The 23,929-nt window shown below is 38.6% G+C and overlaps 1 protein-coding gene across 1 annotated transcript in view; it reads right to left on the bottom strand.

Moving 5' to 3' along the window:
• The window catches only part of TOX (thymocyte selection associated high mobility group box), a 417,402-nt gene extending 394,106 nt beyond the window's left edge, over positions 1 to 23,296 (bottom strand). Inside the window, exon 1 of the mRNA XM_060243743.1 lies at positions 23,000 to 23,296. Within this exon, the coding sequence (XP_060099726.1) occupies positions 23,000 to 23,128 (129 nt within the window). The 5' untranslated portion in view covers positions 23,129 to 23,296. The remainder of the gene's footprint in view (positions 1 to 22,999) is intronic.
• Positions 23,297 to 23,929: the final 633 nt, after the last annotated feature.

A 23,929-nucleotide genomic window follows, 5' to 3' on the forward strand; every position in this document is an offset into this window, starting at 1 on the left:
ACGTGGGGCTTCCCTTGACCCCGCTCTGGAAACTTCAGCAGGTGCAGAATGCAGCAGCCCGGTGGTTGGCATCAAGGCCTACGCAGGCGCTGATGCATCTGGTGCTGCACAAACTGCACTGGCTACCTTTCGAGTACCGGATCTGGTTTAAGGTGTTGGTCCTTACCATTAAGGCCCTTTATGGCCAAGGGCCTGCATATCTTTGGGACTGCCTCTCCCCACATGAACCCCCCCCCCCTCCAGGCTCTGAGGTCTGCTGCTCAACATCTCCTCATACTCCCTAGTCCTAAGGACGCCCAGCTGGCATCAACGAGGGCCAGGCCCTTTTTGGTGGAATGAGCTCCCACTGGAGATCTGGGCCCTGTGGGACTTATCAAGGTTCTGCAGGGCCTATAAAATGGAGCTTTTTCGCCAGGCTTTTAATTCATCCAGTGGGTGTCCTTGAAAGTCATCACTTCCCCCAACATTTCATCATTATGGTGCTATGCTATGCCGTTAGCCATTAGCTTCATGCTGTTTACCACCTATGTCTGTAAGATTGTTTACTGTGCTGCTCCTGTTTTGTAATGTCTGTTTTTATATTATTTTAACTCTGTTGTTTTATTGTTGTAAGCCGCCCTGAGCCCGCTTGTGGGATAGGGCAGGATATAAATCTAAAAATTATATTATGTTAAATTAAATTAAAACAATCCACTGTATACAGCCAGGCTCTATACTACAGATGCATTTGCTGCAGTCCTATAGACGGAGATTGTTACCTGAGGGATCCACAGCAAACATTTTTGGAACTAAGTGTCTACCTGATGGTCAGGAAAAAGATCAACAAAGCCAGAATGGTACCCAGAATAAATCTGTTACAAGACAGGCCCCCAAAGAGACAATAATAGAACACTATTAGTGGGTTACATACAACTCTCAACTCAAAACAGTTCAACACATCATCTATGACTTACGACCTCTACTGGACAATGACAGCTCTTTTTCGCAAGTACTGAGGGGCAAACCTTTTCTTGCACACAGACAATCCCCAGTCTCAAACAATGTATTTAAAATGTGGTGGTGCAAGATGCTTGTTTCCCCCCCTCCAATGCTTTTTCAAGTGTCACATTTTGACACTTGAAAGGGCATGGGCGGAGCAAGAGCACCTGGTTCCATCACACCGTAGCCTGATCAAGATCAGGTCCTTTTAGCATTTTTAAATGGCCTGCATTCAGCTGTAAAATGGTGGCAGCATCCATGGGGCAGACCAGTGGATAATGTAATGACTTGTTCTGCCCACAGTCTCCCAAATTCTAGACCAAATAACTCCATATAACTTGAGTAGATGATTTCCCATTTTAAGAGCTATCTGCTTCCATGTAGTTTTAGTTCCTAAATTCATCTTCTGGCCCATCTGAGTATGGACTAGGGTTGCCAGATCCCTGATCTGGCCAGGGATTCCCTGGTCTTTGGAATTCCAATCTGCCGGCCCCACCTAACCGGTGGGGGAAACCCCACTTCAAACGGGCATTGTGAATGCTGTCCCTGATATGAAGCTCTGGGTTTTGAGCAAACTCTATGGTTTTGTAGACTCCTCGACTGGGTCCAAGATCCCCCTGAGGGCAGCAAGGTAGGACCTGGCAATCCTAATATGGACTGAGCTAGCTGTGTCACTATATACCAGAGACCTCTCTGTGCTACTTGACTCTGCCCATAATGCTGTTCGTGCATAGGCATGTCCTTTTTTTGACCTGTAAAATACTAAAAGATAAGTATACAGTCTAGAAAAAATGAGTTATAAACTGTATTTTTATGGAACACAACAGTAAAACCCCATGGTGAATTGATTAAAGAAAACCCACTCAGAGACAGATGCAGTCTGAACCACAGGAACAGAAAAGAGTTGTGCTGCTGTTAATTTTCAGGTCCAAACAATGCATCCATAAATATTTATTCCTATTCTAGTAGATCAAATTTAACTCTTGCTCCTAATAATAATTCATAGTGCTCAAGAACTGAATATCCTTTACAGCTAGTACACTACATAAATTCAGAAGATATATTTTGACAGATGAAACATTGTTGAAAAGCAAAGTCACGCACTTTGTCCTTGAAATGTTAACATAAAATGCCATAAAATATTCAAACAATAATTTACTCAATCTTTCAGGGTAATTAATTAAAATGTTCTGGGTGTTAGAGAAAATCACCTTGAGCTAAAAATTGGACAGTCTCTTCTTCTGCACTCTGCATGCAAGCTGCTCCAATGGACTTGCCACATGGGTTTACAGTTATGGTTTTTGATTTCAGCAGATAATAAATAGCCAGGATCTAATTTTGCCATGTCAGAAGCGATTATGTTTCACAAGAAAAGGTGGAGAGCTTACCTACCAGATGAAGGTAAAACATAAAACCACTTTTATTTATGTGATGTGTCCAAATTCAACTCAAGCTGGCACCAGGTACTATGAGTGCATGGATTCTTAACTGTCGTGTGGATTTATGTACCCAAGAAAGTGTCAAATATAAACATAAATTTAATCAATGGAATGAAACTTTTATTAACAAAGAAACAAACATAGTTTTTGACAATTCATGTCAATTATATTAATATATTTTGTTCCTATTTTTTTCCAGAAGGTCAAAGAAGGAAAGGAATAAATGTGTTGTTGATGAAATGAATACTGATGAATACTGATATTAATAGCAATATTTTGAACATAAATCTATATTCTACAGCACTTGTACTATAATCCAAATGTCATAATCCTGTGCCTATTGATTACAAGGGGATAAATCCAAGGCCTCACAGAACAACAAATAATCAAGAGTGTGCATTAGTTTCCAGTTTCCTCAGCTGGGTCATTATTGGACATTATATTAATGGTTACAAACAAAATTATACATGATGAATCAAAGATGCCATTATCAATTAGTAACAGACAAAAGACTATAGCCATATTTGGCAAATGAGGTAGTTTGTGGTATATGAAAAGACAATTCACAGACATTGTCACATACATCACTGCCTCAAAGTCTAAACAAGTTAATGACATTTTTGTGCATTTGGCCAGCTACATGACAGCACATTTGTTGGGCAAGTATTAACTCTAAATAAAATAGCACAATTATCCTTTATTTATTTATTTTTTAAAAAAAACTATTAATTCATCAATATTTACTGAATACTGATACTTCCAGCATATGAAGTATTATACTATTATGCTCCAATAAGAACCACAGTCAGTGCTTAACATTATTGTACAGCCAAATGGGTTAATTGAAACAATTTCTGTTTATTTCATACCACTGAAAATAACCCGTATCACCTTTCAAACACATCTAGATGTTTATAGGACACAGGCCAATGGAACCTACTACTAGGGCATAAAACTGGACTAAAAAGTATGGCATAAATAAGGAACAGGAAGAGATATAGATGTATTTTATATGCTTTTATTTTTCTTGGTTCTTATTGGCTGGAGTCTTAACAGTAATGCATTTTACTGGTTTTTTATATTTTTATTGTGTGCTATTTTGTGAGCCACCTTGAGCATATCTATGAAAAAGCAGTAAATGGCTGTCTGAAATAAATATAAAATATTAGTAATATTGAAATTATTCAGTGGATAGTCTGCAGGTTGTGGAGAGCCACATTTTCAATTACCCAAAAAACCACGATTACTGCATGCACTGTGCACCATCCCACTGAGCTCACACAAACAATATAACTATTAGTATTAAATGTATATAACCAGAGAATGGTGAGGGATGTTGAATAAGACGGGCTCTTTACTTCCATCCATGGCACAAGACGTGCAGCTCAGGAAGCCTTGCAGTTGATCCATCCTCCAGTCCCTCTAACGGTAACTGTTTCAAGGTACAAACTATTTGTCAACTACAGGCTCTACCAAACAAACATAGTGCTGGGTATTACATTGGGGAATGGTACTCTGAAGAACATCAGAGCCACAAGTATCACTGACTTAAACTGATGAAGAGCTCAACAGCACAAATGTATAGATTTCTTCACCAAGAAAATCTTTCCTGATTTCTGGTTACTAACATATGACATATAAAGCATTCATTGTGCAGCTTTCTTGAGGGTTTAGGGATGCAAAAGGTATAGGATCATAGCAAGGATAAGAGTCCTTCAGCAAATTTTCCATGTTCCAGAAACTGCAGGAGAAAGCTTAAGTTCATTGATCTCTAGGCCTGAATATTTGATGTCACCACTGATATGTCAAAACCTAACTATAGTAACTTGGACTCTGCAAATTAACTGTAGACTGAAAACAAGTATTTTTAATTATCATTTTTAAAATTAGTATTGCTTGTGAGCTTAGACCCATGCTAATTAGTCACTGATTTCTGAAGTACATAAATTGACTGTTATATTGATTCAGATCAACAGTCTTCAAATTCAGCAGCACTATGAACAATATTGTATATTTTTAGCCATCTTCTAAACATAATTTACAAGGATCAGGTAGATTATTTTTATTAATTATCCTCCTTTCTACCCACCTCTTTTTCCTTTTTGGGAAAAACAAATTTATTGAGCATCCCCTACAGTCTTGCCATTCTGCCCACCATGTTATCCTCTGAAAGTTTATAGAATTTTTAATGAGAAAATTATTTCTGTCAACATGCATACTAAGTACAACATGACAATGTTTATGTCTAAAGAAAACTTCTCAAAACTGAAGGATAAAGACATAACATTTAAATGGTACTGGGGTTTCAGGTAGATTCAAGTAATTCAGAAGTTGCAGAAGATTCAAACAGTTTAGAAGTTTCTTTCTGAAGTTTTCCTAATAAATTCCAGCAATACCTTTTAACAGATGACAAAGCTGTCTGTTGACAACAAAGCCTCTGCTGCAAATATAAGTCAAGGGGAAAAAGGTTGGTTAGTCATTCATTCTGTATACTTCTGACCCACTAAAAGCAATCATAACTATGGCTAACTATAGGTAGCACTTACAGGTTGAAATGAACTATATCAATCTGCTCCCTGTAATGTAAGAAAATAAAAAGCATCCTATTTATCAGAAAAAATCTCTGTCCAGCGTGGCCTTCAGCAATGGAATACCTAAACATAAATAGGGCATCTTGGACAACAGCTGTGGGCTTCACCAGCATTGGTGAAATTATACTTCCTCCACAATGTGGAAATGGGAGCTATTATAACTGCCACACACCAATACCTCTAGCCCTTCCATTGGTTGTTCTTTATAGTGCCTAGCGTGGTTTTTCCGCCAAGCGTAAGGCATTAAAGCTTCTTGACTGCAGGAAAACAAACTGCCATTCAGCACAAATGGGGCAGCTTGCACCACTGTCTGCTGGCAAAATAGGTGCCCAACTACACTAATATCTGCATGAAAGCCAGAGGTTTGGACTGGGATCTGGAAGATACAGTTCAAATCCCCACTCTACAATGATGCCTGCTGGGTGACCTTAAACCAGTAATCTGCCATGGATGAGTAAAGCCAACTGAATGAAATGTATGGTATCGAGAAATACCATCACTGTATTTTTTCTAAAAACTCCAAGCAAATCTGGAAAAAAGAACTAGATATGGGTATCATGGCAATATTAAACCTAGACTGTGCAACTGTTATTACATTCAAATGTATTTGAATTATTCTGTGTCAGCAACAGAGTTCCCATCTAAACAAAAAAGTGGACATCACCTGAAGCACAATACTTAACATTTAAATGTAACTTCGCGAACATCACTTTGGAGTGACTCATTCATCAGTTACCCTGTATGCAAAAGGCAATTTTAGAGTACTGCAGTTGGAAAGACATTACAGAAGTGATACCTAATTTAGTGGTGTAGATTGAAAACATGCAAAGGGTACATGCAGTACTGAACACACTCTTGTTTTTCATTTAACATGAAAATGGTTTCATTTCATTACTGATATAACTCCAAATACATACACATGCCATTTACAGCCATTATAAATACTAGAACATATTAAAATTTTAAAACCATTTTATTGGCACTGGATTCAATTTAAAATATATGATGATAAAAGCACGATATGAAAATGAACTGAGCAAGAGCTCCTGACAGCCAAGGGTGGTCCCATGTAAACAGCATATTTAAGATGCCGTAAGAACTGCAAGGTGTTGTTCAAATCTTACACTATTGTGAGAGGCTACCATAATCTGACGGCACATGATAAGAAAATAGAGGATTTCTGGAATTATTGTAGGTAATGTTGATTATAACCATTTGCCAGTTTTTTTAAAAGTGTATTTCACTTCTTCAAATCAGGTAAATCAGACTTCTATAATATTAGCCCAGCATAAGGACAGTTTCTAAAAAGTTATCCAAAATAATGATGATCATTAATTTCTAGGGTAACCTATAACTGAACAAGCAAATATTAAATAGAAGATACAAAAACTCTCAGGAACTTGTGGGGAACATCTCTTCTTCCCTTCATCCTCTTCCCCACACTAATTCTTTTTCCTCTCCTTCTGACAGTCCAACATGTCCTCCAATGTTTCCCAGCTTCTTTCATACCCAACAACCTTCCCTGCTCACTAATGTTCAGCTTTATTGATATAATTCATGTATATCCTTCCTTTCTTCCTAATGGGGATCTGAAGCAGTTATATTGTTTTCCTCTCCTCCATTTTATCCTCATAAGTGACTGGCCCAAAGTCATTTAGGGCAGACTGGGGATTTGAACTTGGGTCTCCCAGATCATAGTCTGTTACTCTTACAACTGCATCAAATTAACTTTCATACAGTAGCTGCTATCAAATAGTGAGTTGCCAGGTGGCTGCTGATAGGCCTAGGTAGGTTGTGCAATTTTCATGGTAGTAAGTCACCTGGTGGTTGCTGGCCCAGTTAAGTCCTCCCTCCAAGTCCTTGCCCCCAACCTCTGCCTTTTACTGACAGAAACTAAGACTTGAAGGCAGACTGACAGAAACTAAGACTTGAAGACTTAATAACCACAGAGATCCCAGATGGCATCCATTTCTTAATGCTATAGACACTTGTATTCTTTGGGGAGTCCAATATATTTTGTAAAGATTTCAGGTTTTTTCTGCAAACCTAGGGCTTTTTATCAGGTTTGTGGGAAGATCTGGTGTGTCTGCTCATGCTCCCAGCTTCTGGAATTTAGTATCTACAGATGAGGCCATATTGAGAATCAGATATTTAAGCAGGAAACCCACAACAGCAAACAGGGACATCTAATTTTCCTCCCCCTCACTATTTCTTCTTTCTCTTTCTTGAAATCACTCATAATCTCTCCCCTTTTCCATCTTCTTTCTCTCCTTCCTGCCTCCCAGACAATCTACCTTTATCTGCTCCCCTTTTTCCAATCCTTTTTCAAGTTTGTTGCCTCGCCATAATGATTCTCAATTAGGATAAAGCCTTGGATTTTGAATTCCGATTTTGTTGCAAAGGTGCTACCTGTAATCTGCAATTCAGGAAAAGAAACAAAAATGCAATCTGCCATGGATGTAGATATAATTCATTGCTAAGCAGTGCACTTAAAGAGAAGAAGAGAGCTTGACTGAGGATTGCAAAACTCATTCCTATAATGGAAACCACCCTAGGATAAACAGGCACCAGCACGGCGTTGGCATTTTTTACACTGTCTCAACATTTTCAGTGAGTTATCTACCATGACCCCCAAGATCTCTCTCTTGGTCAGTTTCTGCCAGTTCACGCCCCATCAACTTGTACATTGGGGCCAAAAATCCTAACTATAAATACATTACTTTGCACTTAGCCATATTGAACCTCATTTGCCATGTTGACGCCCACTTGCCCAGCCTCAACAGATCCCTTTGGAGTGCTTCACAATCTTCTCCGGTTCTCGCCACCCTGAACAATTTAGTGACATCTGCAAATTTAGCCAATTCACTGCTTACTCCCAACTCCAAATCATTAATGAACAAGTTAAAAAGGATCAGACCCAGTACTGAGCTCTGCAGTACCACTGCTTACCACCCCCCACTGTGAAAATTGCCCATTTATATTCACACTGTTTCTTATTACATACACTGAATAATTCATTTTCAATCAACTTTCAATGAGCTTTCCCAGTTCACACAGTAAAATCCAGTTGGAAAGTGTGCTGAAAGTGGATTGAAAATGCATTATTGTGTATGTGTGATCGCAGCCTATGAATATTAAATCATAGTGATATGAATTTTGGATATTATGACTTGAGATGGTGGTACAGGAAACATAAATTACTCCTACTTCCAATTACCCATGCTCCTTTACAGCACCCAAAGCAGAACTTTTACATATTTTCCCATGCAAAATGCTTGTGATGGCTCCACAACTGGAGACATTTTCTACCAGAAGATCATAAATTATTTCTGCTTTTTGTTCTGAACACAATTTGTAACATCTGAAGCTACTCTTATGTACCAATGTACAAATATTCAGAACAGAGTCCCACTGTGCATAATAGACTTAGTCCCAGATAAGTGTATTCAGCAATACAGCATTTAGAGACCAATTCAACCCTCATTCAAGATAATGTACTCTCCTGTTTACTTAAATCCATCTGCTTTAACAGATATACTGATCAGCACATTGAAAGCATACTTACTGAATGACAGTAGGCCTCAATTAAAGTTTCTGTGGGCTTTATATTTCTAACCTAGCTTTGTAAGTACTGTAATGATCAACTACATTGTGGTATTCTCTGTCCACTTTACAAGGGAAATGAGGGCTTATAATTTTTACTAATATGCAACCTGAAAGTTACTCTAAACAACTGAGTTTTTAAGCAAAATGTCAATTGATTATATTTTAAAGTATCTTTGGTATGGCTGATCTGTAAAAACGAGAGAGCATTAAGCAGAGTCAGTGAATCCACTTGGTCCGATATGCACACATGATATACAATTAAAATCTCCATTCACATTCCTACAAGGCTGTCACTCAAGAGAAAAGCCTTTTTGACAACATTCAGTGAAGCGTACAAGCTAACTGCCAAATGAGAACTTAAACAGTAACAGTTTTGTTATCAGCAGGAACAGATTTTATCAAGATTGGATTCAGTGTCTTTAAAAAAAATCATTTTTATTAAAATAAAGAATGTGTAATAGAACTTCTATGTTCCAAGACAATAATCTCTATATGAGGGGTGGGGAGTCTAATGGAACTAAGTTAACCTTTCATTTTTAGAATAATGGTTACAAGATAGTTTGTTTAGGGTAGAAGATGTTTTCCTAATTATATTTTTATTACATTGTTACATGCAGGAAAGAAAGAAAATAGTTTCTAGTTCTCTAACAAACTTGGTAACTTAATGTAAAGAGCAAAGCAATCCAATTAAGTCAGAAACTGTTGGGTAGTAGATTATATGCACAAAGCCATTATTATGGAACTACTGCAAGTGAATGCATTTAAAATTTTGAGAATCTCTAAGAAGTATTATGCTCGTAAAATATTTCAGATTAATGCAGATAACACCACACCCATAACTCACACTTTCTGTTTAATATCCAATCAAAGAATGCTTTCCTTTAATAGCTTTAGTATGCTTTATGGAAATAAATCCATAAAAAGCAAGGCAAAGTACATATTTGCTTGTTAGTCTTCCACCAGTGTATATATATATATATATATATATATATATATATATATATATATATATATATCTTGAAGTAGTTATCCAATGGATTACAATGTGGTGAAAGTTAACTTCTGAAATTGAAATATTTGCTATCTTACCTATTACAGTCACTGACTGAGAAGGCGAGCAGATGCATCCTGACTATTAGCAGTCATGACAAATTGCCTTGCTAATGAATGTTACACACTGAAAGTGCCACAACTGATTAAACTACATTTTCACACTACCAGAGAGGGGGAGATAGTTGGAAACTCCGGCAGTGGACAACTCTAATGTTCTGCCAACAGCCCTTCAGGGCACAGTAGGCTATTTAGGAAAACATACTCTGCTAATTCCATATAAATATATTCTAAATATTGAATAAGACATATAACAGGTTTCCTATGACATTAACTGGAGCAGCTCAGCTGTATAACTGTTGAGTCATATGAAATTGTTAAATTATATCTATCATTTATTAAAACACTGCTTTAAAATTATTCCCTTTCAGAGTTTTCCCTACTCTTCTCCCCTCCCCCTGCTGAAAACATTTCTTGTGCTTTGCATTTCACATAAAATCTCTCTTTTGTCAGTCTCTTTGTTGGTGCAAAATTGGCAGCAGTTCAAATTCAAAGTACTCCTATTCATTTACTGACCATTAAACCAATGTCATTCTAGTTCACATCAGCCAGGGAGCTAAGCTCTAAAAAACATAAAAGGCTTGCTTCACCACTGACGAATAATGTGTACATTTTTACAGAGCTTAAACCTTAATGCTTTGCCTGAAACTAACAATACAGTATATCTTATCATTCCTTTTTCACAAGCAAGCAGCTGCTGAAACGCTTGCCACTTCAAAATATCAATTGCTTGCCAGAGTTGTCCTCAACACACCCTGTCAAACTCATGTATATTGTGCAATAAAAACGCTGTAGCACTGAAAGCCAGAAATTGTGTCAAATTCTTCTGTAAGGGTATGATGTGCAAAGAACAATGTATGACAACCGTAGAGACCATGAACAATAGCAATGGGGCCAGACACTACATATATCACAACTGTGCCTGTACATATTTTATTGTCTGTATTATGTATTTTAAGCATGACAAATGAACTGTTGTGTGCCCTGTATAGAACAAATAAAACTCCTTTAGTTAGGCAGGCTTTTCTTATTTCTCTTGATGATAGAAACAATGTTAAATTTCTCTGCGCTCTGAACATTTGTTTCCAAATCAAGTGGGAGGGGGTAGAAAATGCAAAAGGTATCAAAATGAATAACAGAAAACATAATACCATAGCACATGATATGAAAATGAGATTTTGTTCAGTTGCTTCTCTCCAAGGAAGCATAACTAGGGTTACTTTAAAGAATGTTAGGATATGGAAAAAAGGGGTAAAAATATTGCTAGGTCCATAAATTACAGCATACCTAATTTCAATGCAGATAAGTGCTGCCCTATTGATTTGCATGTTTCCTTGGCAAAATGGAAATCCCATGTGAATCCTCTTTGTTTGGAGAAATATATTTTATAAAGCCTTTATGAACACAGCAATCCCTGCCAAAAGGGAATATGTTAGCAATAAATAGATTACTGGCATATAGTGTACTGTACAAAGTTGAAGTCTAAAGAAAATATAGTGCCTTTGCAGATGCAAGAATCCAATACACACTCTACCAGTATTTGCATACACAAATTACTTTCTCTCCATTTTTAGCCATGATGACAACAAGCTTCCACAGTCTAAGTATTGTAGAAGGACCCTTTTGTCCTGTGATCTTAAATCAATCAAGACAAAACTGACCCTTCACATCAAGCAGCATAACAAGTTAATTGTACCAGATATAGGCCAATAACACAGATTGCTAAATAAACAAACAGAAAGGAGCACAGAAGTAAAAGATTAGCTGCATCACTCAGGAATCCATCCACAGTACAACCAGGGTGTCAAAAGCTCTAAAACACAAGACTCTAGGAGTGTCATTAACTCATATACAAAAATGAATAGATATGTTTTTAAGGTGTTAATAAATATTTTGGAAAGAAAATAGGTGTTTTAGGTGCTTGGAGGTGCTGACCTTTCCTGTGTTTATTAGTGGGACAATGATGCATTATTAACACACAGCAGCTGTACCTGAACTGCTGCCACAAACATAATAGCCTTTTATAGCCATCAGGGGAGTGAGATAGGAAGCCTTTATTAACCACTAGACATGATTAGCACATTATGCAAACTTCAGTAGGCAAATTATCTGTTAGTGAAATATAATGTTAGTTATAACCAATTATCAAACGATTTTTAAAAGCAAACTTCCCAGGGCAAAATTAAAAGGTTTCACTACTGGTCAGTCAGCTGTGGGTTAGAAATTTCTAATCAGACCATTGTTTTCCCCGACTCTCTGCTTAAACAATCTGCTAGAATATCTATGAATGAAGTATAGAATATAACACCATGTTTAAGGCTTCCACTTCATGAATATTAACTCCAGAATACATAACCAAACATAAAATCAAACATTTCCAATGCAATTAACTGACCTGGTTAATTAACAAGGAATCTGATGTTTCTAAAACACATTTCCATTAAGAATACAAGCAAGTCTTGAAAGATTACTGCTACAATAAATCGTGAAGAGTTAACTTGAAAAATAACAGCATAATTTACTTCAAAAAATCTTAATTTGGGGCAAGATTATCCCATTATGTCTAGCAAAAGAATATAGCACTGTGAGTCCATTATGAGCAGTCTTTTATGCCTCAGCAGAAAGTCATTAACATAAAATAAATCACTAACTATTAATATTAAACTCTACTATCTGTAGATTTCTATTACTAATTTTAATTACTATATTTGCCAAATGAAAAATATACTTATGTGGAAAGTTTTTCTTGTCATATCAGAATTATTTTTTTCTTTCTTTTGTTAGCATTACTACTTGAACGTATGTATATGTATTCGTTTAATTTAATTCTTATCTGAAAGACTATATTTATGTTGACATCCTTTTCCAAAGACAACTACATTTAGATTAATACAGAAATAAAATTACAGTTTACAACATGAGAATTAACAGATTCATTCCCCCTTCCTGCCATGGTTGGAATGACCATTATCCCAAAGCAGAAGAGTCCTAGCCCACCCAACAGAGTTTAATGGAATACAAAATCAAAATATAGCATAGGTTTGCCCCAGTTCCAACTCAGAAAATATTTGGGGACTTTGGGGGTGGAGCCAGGACACTTTCTCATTCTCTATAAGAAATAAATAAAAATACAGCAGTGCAATTCCTGGATATAGTCTTCATCCCCCAGCAGCACTGAATGAAAGTGAACACAGAGAGAAAGAGAGAGAGCAGACACAATAAATATAGTCTACAAGCACACACTTTTTGTGATCTCACGGGGGGGGGGGGGGGCGAATCTCCTCACAGGAGTTGCTGAATGTAACCATCTGCGTATTTCAACCAATTTCTTCAGACTAATAGGAAAATGAATGGAGAGCAGCCTAGGGGTAGAGTTTTCCTCCATTCCATGATCAAGTTTTAGTCAACTTCATTGTACTATATACACAACTTCTGAAACCAATACAAAACAAACAGAAGGACTGTACTGGCTTCCCTTCCTTTCTCAGATGGTTCACATACTCACTGAGAAGAGCCAGATAGCTCTGCTTGCTCACCCCATCCATGCACCTTTCTTCCAGCTGTGATTTAAAGGAACAAACACAGCCCAAAACACAAGCAGTCTGCAAGGTTCTTTTAAGGCACATCCTGGCTGTTGGGGTGATGTTTCTCCCTGCTAGCCAGCTGGCTGGCAGTAGGGAGGAGCATGCAAAACCGGGAGATCCCCCACCAGGACCTAGGGGATGGCAAGCCTAATATAGCAACAAGCTAGAACTCAGTGGAGCAGTCAAATAATCATAACAATGGCCATTTATTTTGTTTCTTGATAAAGAAAAGTACAACTGGTTCAAGCCAACCAACTGTAGTTTACCTGCATTAAACAGCAGTTTGCAAGGAAAATACATTCATTTAGTAGCATTAACATGAAAGAGCAATGAAATGAGAAGAATGACAGTTATACAGGTTTATTCATGTGAATAGATGATAGTGACCAGTTTCTATCAGAGCACATTCTGCTGATTATTGATTCCTGCAATTTTAGATTAGGTGGAACATAAGTCAATTAGGAGCTTCTTTAGAAAGAGTCACTTTAACAAGACTCTCCACTAAGGTTGTAAATCTTCACGTGGGCCCTGGAGATTTCCCCAAATTACAAGTACCTCCAGACTACAGAGAACAGTTCTTCTGGGGAAAATGGCTGCTTTGGAGGGTGGACTCTATGGCATTATATGCCTTTGAGGTCCCTCCCCCCAGCTCTGATCCCCAAAACTCTACACCCAAATCCAGGATCTTCCCAACCTAGAAGTGGCTACCATACTGCTAACAAAAATTGACTATGCATTAGCTATTAAGTGTTTACAGGTGTTCTTGCTTTTTATACCTTATTAGTGGATCATAGGGATTATAACAAAAAAACCAAAGAGTAGGTAATGCAAGATTAAAAATAGATTATCCTTGATGATCAAGCTTGAACTCTATCTAGAAGCTAAAATTACCAAACTGAGGCTATCACATTTTGGTCACAATATGTGAAGGCAAGAGTCACTGGAAAATACAATGATGCTAGAAAAAGTTGAAGGCAGCAGGAAAATGTCATCCACCCCAATCTTGCAGGGCTCCCTCTCTTTCCATAACATGAGATGGAGTCACTCAATAAAGGAAAACACAGTCCTCAAACTTGAGCAAGGATGTTAATGACAGGATGTTTTGGAGGTCATTAATTCAGAGTTGAAAGCAACTTGACAGCACTTAGCACACACACATATACAGTTGATGATATAGGGACCAATAAAGGTGAAACACCTTTCACCTTATTTCCTTGTTTTAAAAATGTAATTTTACTAGTAGTTTCTGGAAAATACAATAAACCAGGGATGTTAAATGTCTGGCTCACAGGCTAGAACTGGCCTGCCCAGGGCCTTAATCAGGCCCGTGGGGCTCTCTTCTGTCCCTCCCTCCTCCTATCCTCACCCTTTAAAGCAATGAGGCTGCCAACATTCCCAACTCCCTTCTTCCTTGTCTTGGCAGGCTGAAGTAGGAAGCAATTCTAGGCTTGCAAAATTGCAAAGGAAATGTGGAATAGACTTTCCATTGTCTCTGTGCCCAGATAGACTGAGTAGTCTATCTGAGCACAGATACCTTAATGAAAATTCATTCCATTTTTCTTTGTAGCAATGTATTTTAATAGAGTGGAGCTCAATTTCACTTTTCAGCATGTATATGGCCAGTTAGAAGCTGTTCCTTGCTAGAGTTGTGTGACCTTAAATGGTTGATGCTGTGAACTAGCATGTCTCTGCTGAATGGACCTTATAACTGGTGCTTAGTGAGTACTCTAACCTGGGAAACCACAGCCAAAGGGGGATAGTACACTGAATCTGAGTAGACCTGGGGGAGAAGCTTGCCATGCCCAGTAGCCCTGGGATATTGCCAATCTAAATAGACATGGGGGCAAGGGGAGAAGCTTGTAATGGCCAGCTATTTCATGATTTCCTAAGACCACAGCATTTTATATTTTTGGTTTATATTTTCAGTTTCTGCTGTGATCCACTTTTTCTTAATTATTTCTTTTTAAAATTGCATTGCCAAATCCCACTATTCCCCCATCTTTCCATTTTAAACTGTGCAAGAATATTAAGCATGTTTGTATTTTAAGTAAAAAAATAATTTCTCTGTATCCTTTATAAAGTTTATATCTCCACCACCTGGCATTACATTTTATTATATGCATGGTCTGGTCCCACAAAGTCTCATTTATGTCAGATCTAGCCCTTGTAACAAATGAGCTCGACACCCCTGCAATATACAGTTAAAATATACAAAATCCTACATGGTTTAAATCAGGGAATACTGCAAGGGGTATAGTTTAGTGTAGCAGTTAAGTGCGCAGACTCTTATCTGGGAGACCCAAGTTTGATTCCCTACACCTCCACATGCAACTGCTGGAGTAACCTTGGATCAGTCATAACTCTTCTCTCAAAAGCAGTTTCTGTCAGAGCCCTCTCAGCCCCACCTGCCTCATAGGGTGTCTGTTGTGGGAAGGGAAAGAAGATTGTAAGCCACTCTAAAACTCCGAGTCAAAGGTGGGGTATAAGTCCAATTCTCCTTCTCCTTCAATATAATATCCAAGAAAAAGTCAGTGAACCCTTACAGGGGAGATGTATGGGCCTTTCAGAGGTCCAATTCTGTAGCAGATCTTAGATGCAATAGGCCCTCACATCCATAGTCAAACAATGGATATCCAATTTATTTTAGTACCATGTTATAATTATATGATTCCAAGACCCGCTGCTATCACTATGAATAATCTCATAAAAGGGTCATAGTAGACTCTATGTCACGCATCCAGTCCTTGTGTAATTCATCTTTTTCTTGGGTATGTGCATCCTACCTTTTTCTAGCAACATGAACTTTCACAAAAGAATAGAACATCCCATTCCCTAAAGAATAACAGACAACTTACCAGACTGCATCACAGAATGAAATATGCTGCTTACTCTTCATTAAGGACAGTGGTAAGAAAAAGAGACATGTCCAGTCTCTTCAAGCAAGCAAGCTGCTTGCTATCCTTCAAGGCAATACAGGGCCTTTCCACTATTCTAAGCAGTCAGTCAGAAGGAGGTGAAGTTAAGCAAAAAGAAAGTCATTGCATGAAGTCTAGTAGTTCCTGTAAAGCTAATTAAGAAAGAAACCAGAAAATAAGAAATAAGACCACTGAAGGGAAAGGAAAGCAGGAGTTAAATTTCATTATAATTTTATAAGAATTGCTCCATAGTTACCCTTTTTAGACAATTGGCTCTACAACGTTATCCTCTTAGGGCACTACTAATGTGTGAAGACAATGTTTCCAGTATAGCCAATTACCTCTCCCAGAATAAAAATACCCTTCAAAAGTCAACTGATTTTGCCATTGATTTTTTTTTTGTTCTAATCAATGTATCATATTGGAATACACATGTCTTTTGAGTTTTTGCAAAGAAAAGTGATCCAGAGAGAATCACTGGAGTGTTACAGCTACATGCTGGTGCAGATAATGGTCTTTGCTCAAGAACACTTCCCTCATTACAGACAGATATTTAACTAGAGGTAAATAATGACCCCAAAATACCAACAATAGTACAGATTAATAATGATAGACTGTCTTCACAGTTTGGTAGTTTTCTAGCATCTTGAGTCTAGATATTTTGAGATACTTCTGCTACCTGAAAAATGATTTGTTTGCTGACAAGTTGGCATTAGGCTTTGGAGTAGTGAAATATGATTTGTGCATGTATTTTTCATATAGTTTATATATGTCAGCATCTAGGAATTTAAGCAAAAGTTAGGAGGCAAGTAGACGGCCAATGAGAAAAAGGCTGAAGATACAGGTAACAGAGGTAAACCAACAACCAATGATTAAAAAAAAAAGGAGTTGGGAGCTGATATATTAATCTGAACTAATCTGCTATGCTTTGGCTGCTTGTCTCTATTGTAAAAGTAATCGGGTACATTTTATTCACCAGACTCAAATTGTCAGCTGTTTGGGCCTCTTTCAAGACTGCTGATGGCCCAATAAAACAAAATGGCTGGCACAGAGCTCAGGGAGAGACATCTATTAAAAAGGAAAACTAGGTTTATATACTTCAGTGAATTTGCAGACATTCTCAAACAAAATGTACTGTGAAGGAACGGCAAGGGAATATCTGATTAACATGAACAATATTCTGTGTTTGTGTATATGTATGGAAAGAGACCAGAGTGCAATTTTTTGCCTCAGCTACTACTAAACCAGAATGCAGATTTTTGTCACCTTTGCCATTCCATCAGCATCTATGCAGAGAATACATTGCCATTTTCAAACCCAGTGCTGTAGGGGAAAATGTTATGGCCAGAAAAATCTCAATCATGTTAAAGATAATTTCATGTTGTACTGCCTATAATTAACTATTTACTGGCACTTGCATTATGAACCACATTTTCTGAAGGTTGCAACTCAAGATTCTTACTGAAAAACTATTTCTTGGGCAAAAATCCATGCAAGGCAAACATTATTCCCATAAAAGAAAACCGTAAGAACTGTCAATGACTGTTACTGTTGTCCATTTTAACAAAGAGAGCAAGGGTGAAACAGAACATAAAACTACCCTGTATTAACAGTGGTATAACACTAGCCAAAATGGAAAAGCTTTCACTAGACTTATTTCAGTATGCTCTATTACGTTGTCCTTGAATATAGAGTTTCAGAAATTTTGGTCTTTCACCTAGTTTAAGTATGCAGACCCTATCCTAAACAGACATGCCTCTGAGCAAACTCCATTGGAATCAATGGCATTTAATTTGCTAGGTCTATATTCCCTGTCAGGAGTTGAAATATTACATACTGGTAGTCATAAAAATTTCTTTTTATAGTCTCTCTATTAACAGATGGTAGTGTAGCAACTCCACCCAGCAAAAGATTGTTTGTTCTTTCTTGTGAACACAATGGTGTCTAAGAATGCAACAATAATTTCTGGATAAGGTGCAGAGGGCTGCAAATGTCATATCAGCTAGGGATTCTTCTATCTTGTAGCATACAAGTTCTTCTCTGTTTTGAAATACTGGAATCCAACAATACCTTTGAGCCTGGGACTAGAAGAAACAACCAGAACAAATCCTAACTTCAGTAAAGTATCTTAAAAGGCTTCAAAACATGTTCAAACCGCCCACACAACATAACAGATCAATAATGTGTCCATTGTATTGTCCCTCAAGATGAATTTACAAAATCTGCTTTACTCAATCATCATTTCGGGTCAATAGCAATGAACACAACAAATTCAACACTCATTTTGAATAAATTCAACCTTTCTTGCACAGATACTTGGAAATCGCTCAAAAATACTGCTATGTAAGCATTTTGTTTTCCTGAGGGAATCATAGAATTTATCTGTGTGGGGTTTTTTTTGGGGGGGGGGGTCTATTCAGACATCAAGAACAAAGCAGGCTTGCTTATCAGATAGTATCTTGCATTTCAGTCCAGTACAATAAAGATTAAACATTCAAAGACTGTAAATACTTTGGCTCTTTAACTAAAGTCAGTAAAAAGTTTTCAGATATTGTATGTACTATTTTTCTATGTTACATTCCCCCAGCCTCATTTTATTCTCTCTCACACACATCTTCCTTTAGTTTTATACTGCACTGACAGCAATGAGGAAGTAAACTGTAAATGAGTTGTGGGGCCTCTATGGTTGAACCAACAAATCTCAAGAGGGGAAAATCCATACATATTTTTGCAAGGTTAGATATTGGGAGCATTATCTTATTCTTGGCATAAGTCAACTATGCAATATCTCTGTTATTATCTCTGTCAAAACAAAACAATATCAAACACAGAAAACAGTTCAGCAATGTTTACAAAGTACAGTAACTGGGAAAATTATGCTCTCTATTCTCAATACTTATTACGGCTATGTCTGGAGAGACAAACTGCTGATTTTAGAGTTACATATTTAAAATGAAACTATAACATATCAGAAGTCCGCTGAATTATTTTACTACTTTGGTCATACCATATGCAACTTCTACTTAATGGCTTCTAGGAATATTAATGTCTATGAATTTCCTGTGTTGCTATTACCATAATCCAAAATTGCCTGACTGTAGTTTTGCTATAAGTTTCAGAGGTGAACCCTATTACCTCAAGACTAAATCTGGCTGTCCAGCCTGAGCTTCATAATGTTATTTCAAAGGATGACCTATATACTGCAGCATACCATCCATTCTCACTGTTTGTATAAGAGATGCCTCACACAGTTGCCATAACCAACATTGTTTGCATTGTTCTTTCACTTTTTCTCCCTCTGAGGTTTAGATGGGAAAGAAACATGATCAGACAAAATACGTACAAAGCACATTACCTTGCAAGGAAAAACTTGGCAAAAGCCAATGAAAACATTCAAGATCATTATTTCAAGTTTATAAAGAAGAGATCTCAGTTATTTTTAGAAACAAAGCTCACTGAAAACACAGTGTAGCATAAAGATCTACATTACCACATTTTGTTCAAAACATTATCAGAGATTATCTGTAATAAACTACAGAAATGTCTAGAGACTGTTAACTATATCATTACTTGTCTAAAACATTTATTCTGGGATCATTCATAAAAACTTATGTAAACCAGCATCAAGTTCTATTTATCAATGGTTTACATGTCAAAGACTTTAAAACTATAAAGCAATTTATAGCCGAGTCACTCTACTGGCTTCAGTGAGATTCCTCTGAAGCAAATGCAGTCCCCTTCAACAATACTTTCATTGAAATGTAAACAAGTACAATTAAACTTTTCTTTTCTATATGTTAAAGGAAAAATGTAGAAAGTAAATTGTGAAACACAGCAGCTGTTATTCTGACAAAAAAAAATCCCTATCTATCTATCTATCTATCTATCTATCTATCTATCTATCTATCTATCTATCTATCTATCTATCTATCATCTGTCTGTCTATCTGTCTGTCTATCTATGTACCAGGCACAACATTGTTACAGTGCTCTGGAATATACAATGGCCTTTGCATCTGGTTCTATGCACCCATCAAGTTTGCCAAAGAAGATGCAGCATTTAAAAACTTTTTCCCCCACAGCAGCTCATGGATGTGATAGAGTGAGGTGTATTTTTACAAGGAAGAACAGAGCACATAAAGTAACAGCTTCATAAAAACGTTAATCATCCTGGATAGATGGGGCTGAGGGAATGGAGGAAAATGAGATGTTCAGTCAACACATGCCTCATAGGGGCCCAGCCAGCATAGCTACTCTCAGTCCATTTACTATAATCAATGGTCATTGGCAGAACTGCTTGACAGAGACATGCATTGCTTGTAGAATGTGTCTTGTGAGAAACATTCCTGGTATGTCACTCCTCAGTTTTTTTAAAAAGAAGTGTTACACTGTGCATTTCTGAACTCCATTATCGCTCCTGACTAAGTTAAATAGAGTGCCTTATTTGCATAGTCAAAGAAAAGTTTGTTCTTTCACATATGGCTGGATTTAACCAGCTAGTAAAGAATTACTGATGGGGAGCAAGGGCCAAGGAGGGGGAGAAAGACCTTCTAAATTAATTTATTCAATCAGGAATGATACCCACGCAAAATGATTTAAAGCACTTAATTGGAAAATGATTTAATATATTAACGTAATTCCTGATTTTCCAAAGCATTTAACTTTTAAATTAAATCTGGTTCACCATCTTGGGTATGATGAGCAAAATGTGTATTCAAGTCATTACCTTCTTTTTGAAGCTTTAAATCACTGATAGATTTAATAACTGTTCGTCCAGTTTTCATTGCCAAATGGCTCTTCAGGCACTTTGGCGCTTATGTCATTAATTCTACCCAATGCTTCTTTACTTTTCAGCATGGCAGGCTTACAATTCACAATAAAAGATAATAGAGATTATATTTTATAGTGGCAAGTCACAGAGTGAAAGCAGTTTTATAATAATCGTTTCTGAGTACTTAGAGAGCCATTGCACATGAACAGCTTGGCACATGTAAGACACATTTCTGCTGTCCAAACTTCAGTTTTCTCCCTTTTCTTTGGTAACAAACCTAGAGAAAACTTTTTAAAGGTTTTACTTGATCAGACCAAAGGGCCAAGTACCACAGGCTAGATGATCTCTGTAGCCAAATCTACATTGTTACACTGCTCTTGATTTCATATGTAAGAAGTCAGAAAAAACATTGCAAGTCCCTTCTTTCACACATGCATCATAACTGGCAGATGAAATCATACTAGAAATATTTCCTGAAAAGTGAATGGTGTGTGTATGTGTAAGTTTAAAAACAACAGCACAGCAGTTTGTGTTCTCAACACAAGCAGTGAAACAGAACTATTTATTTGTATCACTAGATCTGTGTTCAGTTGCCCAGAGTGCTTGAAATATTCCACAAATACATACATTCGGCAGAGATAATAGACAAATCACAACAGTAGGATTATTTTTGTGTCCAGTGTCCACTGCTCTTCTGCAGAATGGCACTAGCTGTCTACAGCAGCTTGCACTTTTCAAAGCTTATAAACATGCAGAGAGAACCACCTTAAAACAAGAAATTGCTAAGTGCTAATTACATTGATTGGAGTTTTACATGGCACAAAAACGCTGCTGCCTGCAACTTCCTTTCAGAGCTAGCTCTTAAACAAAAGCCTAAGAGGCACCCAGGTTAAAACCTCTCTTACTAAAAGTGCTTGCTCACAGCTCCCTTCACCTAGCTCAGGGGGTGCGCATTCCAAGCTGTGTTTTGGAAATCTTACACTTCCTGCTTATTTCCTATGGCCAAGGTTGGCCAATCCTTAACCGCCATAGAAAGTGCACATAGCACATAAAATAGCAGCTACTTGTTCAGCAAATATATATGGGAGAAAGGAAATAATCAGTATTTTTTGTTGGTAGATCTCAATATAGCTCAAATGCTTAAGAACAGAGCACACAACCAAGGCCAAGAGAGGTACAGCATTTTACTCTCTAGCTTTCTGTCCTAGCAGTGCCTCCTCTCCTCACTTTGCAAATTTCTCCTTTTCTTCAAAGAGCATCCAGAAACTTGTTCTAAGGCAGGATTTATAAGGAAAGCGGCACAACTTGTACGTAAACTAAGGCTGTCCTGTCTCTTCAGTACCAACTTGTCACCTTCCCGGTTTTGAAACTCCCACAAAACTCTTTCAGGCGCCAGCTTTTGGTGAGCTGAGCTCTGACATCCGAACCGGCGTGCTAAGGCAATGCTTTGTCATTCTGCCATCAGTCGCCGAAAGCAACACCAAAGAGCGGGGGCGGGGGGTGCTGTAATTTAAATCTCCCGCACAGGCAACCAAAGCGTGCAGACTCACTAGTCAGAAAGACTTTGGTCTTAGGAACTCGGCTGATCCTACATGTTCTTGAGAAGACGCCCTCATCTCTGGAGCCTGCCAGGAACTCAGGTTCGGATTCCCTACTACTCTCCGCCCTCCAATGACCAGTCTAGGATTTTATTTTAGAAACTGCCATGCCATCAGATTCAACGGACGACGACTTGCGTAGGCTGCCCCGTTGTCATCCCTCCCCCTCCACCGCCATCGCTCGCCTACAACGGAACACCGAACAGGCAAGCAACCTCTCTTCCCCACCCCATGGAAACCCCCCACAGCGCCACTGCTTGTCTTCGAGTGTTTCTCCCAAGTCTGCAACCTGCCAAAGCCCGAAGTCCCTTCTACAGCCATCCTCACGTCAATCCAGCACACACACCCCCTTCGAGGAAACCAACACCACCACCACCACCACTAAAAGCAAACGCACACAAAAATCACCTTGTTGCAGTAGTAGGGGTCCAAGCAAGGAGAAGGTCCCAGGCAAGGAGTATCAGGAGCGGCTGCAGGCTGGGATGAAGGCGGCGGTGGCGCTGGAGGAGGAGGAGGTGAATAAAACCTCACGTCCATTGCACTAAAACATCAAGCAAACTCCTCGCTTTCCCTCTTTGTGTTTACGTTCAAGCGGGCGCGGGGCGACGGCGGCGGGGGGGGAGGGTCAGAGAGAAAACCAACAAGGTTGAGGTGCCTGAGTTTAGGAGAAGAAATGAAACACCTTCCGTGCCTCACATCCGTTTGCGGTTTGAAAAGGGGGGGGGGGAGATGGGGAGAGAGAAAGTCTTCCAAAAAGCCCCAGTCTCGTCTGCAGGTGACTGCAAGGCAGCCAGCCAAAGCTTCCTCCTTTCTCTTACGGCAGGGCAGGTAACTTCAAGTTCTGTTTGCACCCACCACGCTCTAGTCGGCTATGCGCGGGGCATGGATCTCGCGCTTTCCCTCTCTGTGGAGAGTTGGCTCCTTTCCCCTCCCGCTCCCAGCCCTCTTCTCTCTTTTTCTTTATTTCGGGGATTTATTTCGGATGTCTGTCTTTCCACCTCGAGAAGTAAAGAGTGAAGAAGAAAAAGCTGCCGTTAGGAGTCGAAAGGAGGCAGGGATGATCAGGAACGGCTGCCCCGGGTTGCCGGCTGCAGGGTAGAGAGGACGGACTCGGCGGGCGCCGCTGCTTCGAGTGTGTTTCACACAAAGGAGCCCGCAAGTCCAGAGCCATTTGCGGCTGGCGGCGGAGAGCGCGGGGAAGAGCAGACAGGGGGCGCTGTGGCATCCGCCAGCCAGTCGAGCCAACCGCTCCGCTCTCCTCATCCCCTACCCCCTGCTAGTTACTATGATACCACCTCAGCACAGAGAGCTTGCTGGAATAAGAGAGTGAAAGGGGTA

This window comes from Heteronotia binoei, chromosome 7 (assembly GCF_032191835.1).
Source record: "Heteronotia binoei isolate CCM8104 ecotype False Entrance Well chromosome 7, APGP_CSIRO_Hbin_v1, whole genome shotgun sequence".
NCBI lineage: Eukaryota > Metazoa > Chordata > Lepidosauria > Squamata > Gekkonidae > Heteronotia > Heteronotia binoei.